The sequence below is a fragment of the Melozone crissalis genome, unplaced genomic scaffold (genome assembly GCF_028551555.1).
Source record: "Melozone crissalis strain CALT ecotype California unplaced genomic scaffold, PUWL_Pcris_2 ptg000019l_1, whole genome shotgun sequence".
In the NCBI taxonomy this organism is placed as follows: domain Eukaryota; kingdom Metazoa; phylum Chordata; class Aves; order Passeriformes; family Passerellidae; genus Melozone; species Melozone crissalis.
In genome coordinates, this window is record NW_026535797.1 from 25,139,915 (window position 1) to 25,149,938 (window position 10,024).

The 10,024-nt window shown below is 42.3% G+C and overlaps 1 protein-coding gene across 1 annotated transcript; it reads left to right on the plus strand.

Annotated features, from left to right (window-relative positions):
- The first annotated feature begins 2,897 nt into the window (after nucleotides 1-2,897).
- Nucleotides 2,898-5,672, plus strand: LOC128937540 (pulmonary surfactant-associated protein A-like). Its single transcript, XM_054277288.1, has 4 exons — nucleotides 2,898-3,067; nucleotides 3,631-3,834; nucleotides 4,464-4,541; nucleotides 5,234-5,672. Exons 2-4 carry the CDS (start codon nucleotides 3,678-3,680, stop codon nucleotides 5,608-5,610), a joined length of 612 nt encoding a protein of 203 aa, XP_054133263.1. The 5' UTR covers nucleotides 2,898-3,067; nucleotides 3,631-3,677; the 3' UTR covers nucleotides 5,611-5,672.
- The last annotated feature ends 4,352 nt before the right edge of the window (nucleotides 5,673-10,024 follow it).

The following is a 10,024-nucleotide window of genomic DNA, read 5'->3' on the forward strand; positions in this document are numbered from 1 at the left end:
GAACCCAACTGGCAGGATGTGACACAGGCTGGCAGGGCTGCCTTATCTTGTATAAATTGTGAGCTGTAGCTCAGAGTATCAGGTTGCAAGTGATCTTTCATTATGGGAAGCTGAAGCACACTTTTATAAAATCCTGTTAGCCAACAGCTACACAAACACAGCTGATTCCAAAACACAATGGATACAGGATTCTTGGAAATTAGAGTAGCGCCTTAAAAAAAAATGATAAGAGCTCTGTGTTGTGTTTTTGAAGTCCCTGTTAGGGTTTGGCAGAATTTGCCTCAAGGGCTGTAACCCAGGTGATGCCAAGTGAAACTTGGAATGAAGCTTTCACCCATCTCTGCCCTTGTGGCTCAGGAGCTGAACAACACTGCAGGGCAAAGATACCTTAACCCTTGAGGAGGCTGTGGCAATGGGAACTGTTTAGCTGTTAAAGAAATGAGATATAGTCTTGTTTTCCATTGGCTATACAGCTTCTGTGTTTTTTCTCAGCTGAGCTGCACCAAGTGACATATCAGAGACATCCAGAGCCCTCCTTGTGGACCCTTCACCTTAGCTCATGGGGCAAGATGGCATTCATGTGCACTGCTACACAGATAAAATAAAAACTTTCTGCGCTAAAATGCTGCTCATCGTTTAATTTTTAAAATGCCTGTTGAAGTCGGCTATCCCAAGTGTCTACATCTTGCTGAATTGCTTTTAGTGCTCAGCAATAATAGCCTCAGCCCTCCTCTGAGAAATGGGACCTCGTGTCTCCCCATGCTCTGTAGTCTTCCTGCTATTCCCAGGCATAAGGGAGTGGCTGGGGACAGTCTGAAAATTATTCTGAAATGCAGAAAACACAGGACAAGGTGGAAACAAGGTAGGGTGGAAACAACGGCAGAACAGAACAAAATCAACTTTAACAGAAAATATTGCAAGGGTTGCGGGCATTTAAATACAAACAGTGAATAAGAAAATAATTTTTAAGGCTACCTGTGAATAGCACTATGGAAGAAAAAACCTAACTTTCAAGAGACTGAGTATACCAAGGCAAGGGTAACAAACACGCTTATGGAAGGAGCACACAGGCATTTAACTCTGCCTGTGTTTCTCAGCGCAGCTAAGAGAGCAGCACTGACCAACCTCTGTCCTTAGCAGGTTTTGCCTTTGCCTACATACACTGCACAACAAAACTTACTCAGAATATCCATCATTTGCTTCACTGCCACTGAAACTAGGAAACTTCTTACTGATCCATGTGGAAACTGAAGAAAAGTTATCTCAATACTCAAAAATAGTTTCTTCTTTCTCAGATGTCTTTGAATCTTGCTAGACCTCTGTGATATGTGGTTCAAGGAAAGATCAGAAAATAGTTTACAAGCTATGGTGGTTATATAAAATACTCTATTAGGTAATCATAAACAAGCATATTAGAAATGAAGGCGTATTTAAATATCTAACTTGCACCATCTTATTAATACACTGATGAAAATCAAAACAAGAAAGCTTTACAGTTTATCCAATCTACATCAGTTTTTCCTCAGGAGTCTATCACAAGGAACCTTTAGTCCCCCTCCTGGTTTCCCAGGCCCTGAGTCAGCATGTGAAACCCACAACTGCAGGCCAAGCCTCCTCCTCTTCTCACCCTTGCCCAACTTGTGGTTTCTTCCAGGTGCAGTTAAATGTTCAAGTTGTTCTCACCACCGATGCAAAGAGCCAGGCTCTGCCAGTGACCTTTTCCAGGGCTCATCTAGAACCCAGGTACTGCCTTGTCTCACGTTCTCTGTTTGATATTGGTGGGGCTTTTTTCCCCAAAAATAAAAAGTAAAAAATCTCCGCCAGAAGAATGTTGAAAGCATTACATCAAACACTCAAAAGCTAAGAAACTTGAAGTTTGACAAGAAGCTTGAAACAAAGGTAACTCGTGCAAATTGAAAACAGCCCTCTTCTGTCAGCGTGCATACAGCTGGGTATACTGCCTATTTATTTTTCACAGGACTAGTGCACTCAAGGGCACTCAATAAACAATGCAGCAGGATTTAATCCAGCATCTGTGGGCACACCACCAAGGACAAAGGCCTTGAGGCACACATCAGAGGCTGAGGTGAGGGTGCACAGTGCCTGTGGAGGTGATCTGGCCTAGCCCAGACCCAGTAGCATTGGTTAGAACAATACAGACACTGCTGACATTCCCCTTCCAGTCCCGAAGCACCTCATTCCCCTGCTGTCCTGGCTCTTGGCCTTGCTGCAGCACCAGGATGCTGGCCTGGCACCACAAGCATGATGTGGCCACATCTGACTTGGTTGAACTGGAACAAGACTCAAACACCTTTCCTGAAAGCCTCCACGGCACAGAGCTGAGAACAGCTGTAAAATACTTGGCAAGGCCATCTCCATTTCAGTGATGCTTCTCATCTTGGGCCTCTGTTCTTACAGGACTGGCATAAAGCAACCTTTTTCCTTCACTGAGAGGTTCTTGCTCCACTAGAGAAAACTGCTCTTTTTGACACATAAACCTCCCTGGAGCATTCTGTAAGTTATTTCAGCATGTGTCTCTCCAGCTATCTCCTCTACATGTGCTGCAGATTTGTCATTTGCCTTTGCTGCTACAATTGTGAGATTCTGTTTAGTTATGAGACTTTGGTCATTATCACTGGTAAGTCCTCAGTCTGTTAAAAAATGATGGTGGTGTTCCTGGTGCATTTTATATTTCAGGTGAACTTTTAATTGCTTATCTTCTGTGACATTTCCACACCCACTCTGTGGAAACATTAGGTATTTCAAATATGAATTGAGAAATTTGTTCTGTTCTAGGGTTGGTGTTTTAAAACTTGTGAAAGTGTTTCTACAAGTTACAAAAGTACCTTCAAATACTTTCCTCATGTTTTAAGTATGTTTGCCTCTTGAAGAAAACATTCCCCCTATCATTCAAGTTAAAGTTCATTCAATTTCCATTTATATGCCAATTCATATCATATGATGTATTCATTGTGCTCTCTGTAAATAAGAAGATGAATCTCAAGTTACATACCCTATAAATTGGACCATTTAATGAGTCTTTCTTAATTCACACTGGAGCTGCTAGGTAAGTTGCATATCTTTAGATAGGTTGCTGTTTCAACTATGTTGAATCTATTAAACTGTGTCACAAAACTTTCAAATTTCAATGTGTGTATCAACATTTTTATTAACAATTTCACCTCTTTTTATAGACTTCGTCACCTGAGGTGAAGAGATGTTAAAAAATGGATGCTGCAATAGAAGAATAAGTATTAGCGGTTGTTTTGCTCTTAAATCAATTGACAAAGACAGCATGTCCCACTTTGTTTTAAACATTCTCTTGCTAAAGCAACCATGTGTCTATTGCTCTCCTTTAAAATGAAATTATAACTATTTTATGGGGGAAAATGGCATATAATGGTATCTGATGTACAGGAAAGAGCTTTGAAGGGATGTTTTGGGTGTTTGCTCTGTAGACTTTCGTAGACTTAGCAATCTGTCTTTTGGGAAAATACCTTAATTGTCTGAAATAAGATAACTTTGCAACTACATGAATGACATTCATGTCACTGCAGAAAAAGTGTAATATATGTAAGACTTCACGCTCAGAAAAATTCTAAACCATTCTCTTTTTTTATTTAAATGCAGGACTCTACCCTGGAGGTTAAACCAGTCTGGTTTACCTTCAGCTTTAAATGATGCTGTCTCCACAGCTGCACAAAATCTTAGCAGTAGCTTTTTTCCTGCTCCCATTGTGTGCTCAAGGTAAACTTGCAGGATTTCTTCCATCATTCCCTTTTAAGGCTTTGTTTGGAGGTAGGAGCAACAGTGAAGATGAGCAACAAACACCAGGTATGTGAAGTTATCTCCATTTTTATCTGTTGTGCTCTATTTTTATGCTTTGAAAACTCAGTGCTGTCTACCATAATCTGCTGTGTGATCTACTTGAAATAAAATAATCAGGACTTAATATTAATTTTCTTATATGAAGTAAGATGCTTAAATCTTTATTTAATGATGCAGTGGTTCAACTCACAGAGAAAAGTTTAGAATTTTCCATAGACAAGAAACTTGTTGCTGAGTCCTAGGTTGTAGCTGGAAGCAAGTGCTTGAACAGCCTGAAGGATTCTATCAAGGATTCAGTCCCCAGACACAGTTAAAGATCAGCTAAACCTACCGCACAGGTGCCAGAGTTTTGCCTGGATTCGCTCAGTCACTTAGAGAGAAAATTATCTCTGTTTGCCAGTTCCAGTTTTCTATAAATATCCGGGCTCTGCAGGTGACTTCCAGGAACTTATTCCTTTCTCTTACAAAGATTAATGTGTGAAGATATCACCTGTTTAAAACACAGCAGTAAACTAAAACTTGTCAAGCAAACATTTCTAAAGTTCATATTAATTTCATATGATGAGCTCTGCTTTATTTGAAAGCCACAACTGACACTGTAAAGCAAAGTGCATGATAGCTGGTTTTGTTCACAGATCTCACAGCTCTGGCTGGCAATGAACATGGGGACCCCATCCATCAATTGGAATATCGGATTTCCAGACTGGAAGGAGGTATTTTATCTGCCTTTACTTTCTGCTGCTCCTGGGTTTGTGGGGATAGACCAGGTGGGCAAAAATTGCTTCTTAGGAAGAAGGCAGAGTTTTCTGCAGTTTTATAGCCTTCCTTTTTATATCTTCTTCACTGGTATATCAGAGTGAAAACTTTCAAATGGGGGTGTGGGAATTAGAGTTTCATAACTGGTGGGAGACGCCTGGGTAACAGCTCGGAAATAGGAATGCAAGCAAGGCAGGAATGTGCCAGATTAAAATCCCTGCCTATGCAGAGCTGCTCCATGCACACTTTGTGCCCCAACAGACAAACAGAACACTGAAAACACACTAAGACAATCATGACCAGATCAAATCTAAGATCCCTCTCACTCAAGAACATTGGTATACTGCAAACCACCTCAGAGTCTTATGAAGTGTCTCAAAGAAAATCATATGCTTTTTTTTTAAATAAAAAGAATTCCTCATTTCCTTTCCTTCTCCAAATTCTTATGTGATTCTCCTGTTTCATCATCTGTGTGCTTCTTCCCTTTTCCCCCTTCTCCATTTTCAAATTTCTTTGATTTCAAGTTCTCCTTTACCTTTTCCTGGGTTTAATCTAAAGTTATGGAGCAAAGTAGCAGGAGTCAAAATTGACAGCAAAGTGAGCACACAACAAAGCACACACATTTAACAGCTTTTCCCTCCTCTTGCAGTCCTTCGCTTGAACAAGATAATAACAGAGTCTGGAGGAAAAATCTTTGCTACCAATGCAAAAAAAGCTGATTTTGATGGTACAGTGGAAAAATGTAAAGAGGCTGGAGGCTCTATTGCCACTCCAAAGAGCCCTGGAGAGAATGATGCCATTCTGTACTTTGTGAAATATTTTAACACCTACGTCTACCTGGGGATAAAACAATCCCTTATTCCAGGAAGGTTCCAGCTCCTGAACGGTTCTCAGCTCAGCTATACTAACTGGTATCCAAATGAACCTTCTGGCAAAGGGGAGGAGGAGTGTGTGGAGATGTACACTGATGGCACTTGGAATGACAAGAAGTGTAACAAGAATCACCTTATTGTCTGCCAGTTTTAGTGCTTCCCTTGCTGCTCTCTGGAATGTGCTTCCCTATCACTTGTGTCTGCCTTTGTAGCTAGTGAACTTAGATAAAGCAGCATGAAAAAATAAAATGCATTCTTTCCCTGTCTGATTTGTCTTTTAAACAAGTGCCAGCCATAAAGAGGAAACTGTATAATGAAAGCAGGGGCCATTTTGTCTGTTTGATAATCATTGCCCACTGAGTGTGTTAATACTGCTGCATATGGGTTCCTACTGCTGTTAGCCTGCTGACTTATTACAAGAACAAAAATTACAGTTCTTGGCTGCACATCTAAAGTGACTTGCAGCCACAAGGTCTTCCAGTACTCCTTTACCCATGAACCTTCTACTTGTGCGTATTTTGATCCCTTTCTGTAAGTTTCTCTCACCAAAACTCCCCATTCAGACTCTCTGCTCAGCCCACAGTGCTTTGGCCACCCTCACCCCCAACAGGTGCCCTAAAGAAGGCACAAGCAGTGCAGCTGGGGTGGCACAGAACCACCCTCCTTATATTTCCCATGGGAAAACTTCAGAGTCAGCAGGGCTTTAGCCTTCATGCACCTCAAAGGTGGTGACCAGAAGCCAGCTGTTCAGAATTCCTAATACCTTTCCTGACTCAAGGAGCACAAGAAGACCAAGGTCCCCTGGCACATGGGATGTGTGTGGAAGAAAACACAGGGGAGACAGCAGGAAAATTACTGGGCCATTGTGATTTAGGGAAAGTCAGCAGAGCCATGACATGGCCAATTTTTTTAGGCTATATTGTCATGAGATTCAGATACAGCTAATTTTGGGCACCACAGAGGTGCTTGTCAGACCCTCACTGGGATTCCCACAGGGCCATGGTTTGAGGATGCCAAGTGACTCAGCACTCATTGCAGAAGCTGCTCAGTCTCATCCAGCTCACCATCTCACCATCCAGCTTAAGTTTAAGGATTAAGAGAAATCTTTCTCAGCTTGGGTCTGTTCAGCTACTGAAGGTGAGGATTCCCCAAGTTTTGATTTACAGTTGTGCAGCACAGCTGCACACTCAGAGATGTCTGATTTGGATTTTCCCTTTCTGCAGGGCAGTTGACTTCAACATGAGGCAATGAAAGCTCTTCATCAGCTCCATGGCATGGTGCAAAGGCTGACTGAGCATCTGGGGGTGCCTTTATAAAGCCAAATTCCTGACTATGAGCCACAGTCATTCCCACTGTGTTAGTCTCAGCTTGGTCACAGAAACCTGAGCAAGGACACGCCCAGCTCTAGAGCCAGATCAGCTCCCCTCACCCTCTGCATGACAGGGAGACAGAGCAGCCAAAGTGTGGAAGGTAACAGGGGAGGGAAGGTGTGCTCACAGCTTGTGTGAACCTCTGGGCCAGCAAAAAGGCTGCCTGGACCTTGTAGCTGTGCAAATCACTGTAATTCCAGAGCAGCAGCCTGCCATGCACAACATTCCTGCGCCGGCTTAAATTCAATGACAGGATTATTTTGGGCACATGGTCTCACCACCTGCTCTGTGACAAGGAAGGGGTCTTCCTGGCCTCTTTCAGCCCTCTGCTTGATGTCAGGGCCTGTGAAACATTCTTGCTGTTGTTCTCTGCTAACTAAGCTGCTTGTCTTTTAGGGATTAGGAAAATCAATGCAACAAGGTTGGTGTCAAACCTAGACACCTTTCTGCTTGAGCAGCCTGGTGCCTGCAGGTGGTTCACCTCTACAGCTAGGCTCAATTATTCACTCCAGCAGTGTTTAAATCCTTCATCACCATGCATACAAATAGGACCCTGTTTCCAAGAGCTCTAAAGTAATCTCAACATATGCAAAGATAAAACTTTTGTGAGCAAAGTCCTTTTTATCCATGCATCTCTTTGGCATGTAAGGAGAGCTACAAGGTGTTAACAAATGACTTATTTCTGGACAGCAACGCCAAAATATAAACTACTGAATCCCATATTAGATAGACTCCTCTGTTAACCCAGTGGAAACAGGTATGTAGAGGGGAAATGAGGACTCAGGAGTCTGCATGGCTCTGTTTCACTTTCAAACTCTGTTTTTATTCACAAACACTTTACAGCTCACCAGCATCTGTCTGCACCCATCAGCTCACCTGCCCAGTCTGCAACCTTGCATGACTCCTGTTGTGAAATTAACTCTGCCACGAGCACGAGGAAACAACATCACAAGCATCACCTCAAATAGTAATTTTCCACTCATCACATTCCAGTAAAGTTTAAGAAATGTACAGTGATTAACATCAGCCCGAGAATGAAGCTGGACACACAGCCCACCATCAGCAAACATTTAAAGCTGTGGTAAGTTTTTTTATTCTATCCTGCTACTCTCCTGGGGGTCACAGAGTTATTTCAAAATTAAAGCTATTTGCAGGTGTGAGTGGAAGAAAGCAGCTACCTTCAGTAGGTACTGGGATGAGGACACACAATCTCAAAGCAAATGTTTGTCACCCTGCCTGAAGCTGCCAGCTCCAGCAACCCTGCTGACAGCAGGCAGGTCTGGAAACAGCAGCCTTGCCCTGAAAGGCAGATTGGCTCAGCATTTGGGCACCAAATTTATTTCCTGAATCTGAATGAGGTGGCTGTACAGCATCCTCTGATTTGTAGAAAGACAGAATTTCCCAAGGCTAGCAAGCATTTATTTCAAAAGCTGTTTTCTGAAATATTTTTGACCTTATTTTAAAAGCATAATCCACCCTATCCTAAATCTAAATATTAGTTGCGCTTTTAAAAACTGCCACTATTGGACTTGTATTTGCTAGTACTTGTGGACATTCTGGACCACCCAGCATGCTGACAAGCCAAACTCTGTGATGTTCAATTTGCAGTCAATGGCATGCACTTTCCCACTTCTGACTGTAGGACTACTAGTGCCACCACTAGCATTAAGTGAAGTTAAAATTGTATTAATCTGAAGATTTATTAAAAACAGGATAAACAGATTTCTCAGAAAGCAACTTAGCAGAAATTCGATTTTAGCAAGATGAAATATTAGTGTCACATATTGAGAGACGTGGAAGTCACTTGTCAAGTTCTGCAGGGAAAAGTGTTACTGATTCTGCCTTGTATAGTGGAAAATACTATTAAATTATTCCACCCATCCCCCTGCCAAGAATTGGTCAGAAAATAGTTTTGAATCTATAAAAATATCCATTGTGTGAAAAACTATTAACAACTGTTATTTTCTGTGGAAATACCCTACTTAATATTTTTCTCTGCTTTGTAAAAAACTGAAAAAACTATTCCTGGTTGTGTGGCTTTGAGGTCTAAAGGGACATTCTTGCAATCTGAAGCTCTGTACATCCCTTTGGATGCATCCACTCCAGCACAGACCACTCCACAGATTTCACTCTTCAGTTTTTAAGGCAGACAGCAATGAAATCCACAGATTTCACTGTTCAGTTTTTAAGGCAGGCTGCAGCTTGGCCTTCACATCTCCTGTCAAGAGGCAGCAGTGTGTTCAGGCAGCAGGGCCACTTCTCAGGGACTGTGCAGTGCCACCTCCACAGCAGCATGGAGAGGAGCCAGAGCTGCCTTAGCAAAGCCTCTGAAGAGGTTCTTACGTGCACTTTATATAACAGATACTGCAGCAGCAGTATCTTTGTGTGTGACTGAGCAGCTCTCAGGTGTAGATAATAAAACCCCTCCCCACATAAACACTTATCTTCTACACCTGTTTGTAGAAGACATTGGAAATTCAATATAGTCCATGTGGTTTTATCTGATATCATTTATAGCAAAATCCAGTGGTATTCCTTACCTAATAAAATACTAAAAATTGTATAAAGATACCACTTATAATCAATATTTAATATTTCAGATATATTGTTTTGTATTTTATACAAATTTTTATATTGTTATGTACTATTGATTGTGGTTTGCCTGAGCATAGCTCTGGGTTTTCAAATATTGAAGTAAAGCTAAGCTGTTAAGTAGCAAGTGGGCTGTTGAATATATATATAGGTGGAAAAGAGTTGGGTGTGTGAATGCCTTGGATCTGCAACAAACTGAGGGGCATCAGCATTCATACTCTGAAGGCTGCGCATGTTGTTCACAATAATCAGTCTGAATGAGTTACTTAATCAGATTACTCCCTCGTGAGTAAATAAGATGATTTACAAGCAAAGCCCAAGTGGTTTTCTGGTGAAAAACGGGTTCTCATTTTTCACTGAGTGGCTGTGCCCTGCAGCAGGCTGTGCAGGGTGAGGAGCTCTGCTCCTCCTGCGGAACTGCGGTCAAGGCAGTGCGGCTGCCTCGGGCAGGTTTGTGCCGCTTTAAGAGCACAGGGAGAGGCGGTGGAGTCACAAACACGGCCCTGAGCTCCTGCAGACTGCCCTGGGGCTGGCACAGACCGGCAGTTTGTCTGTCCTGCCCTGCCCTGTCTGTCCTGTCCAGCTGAGCAGCCCCGGCAGCGCAGG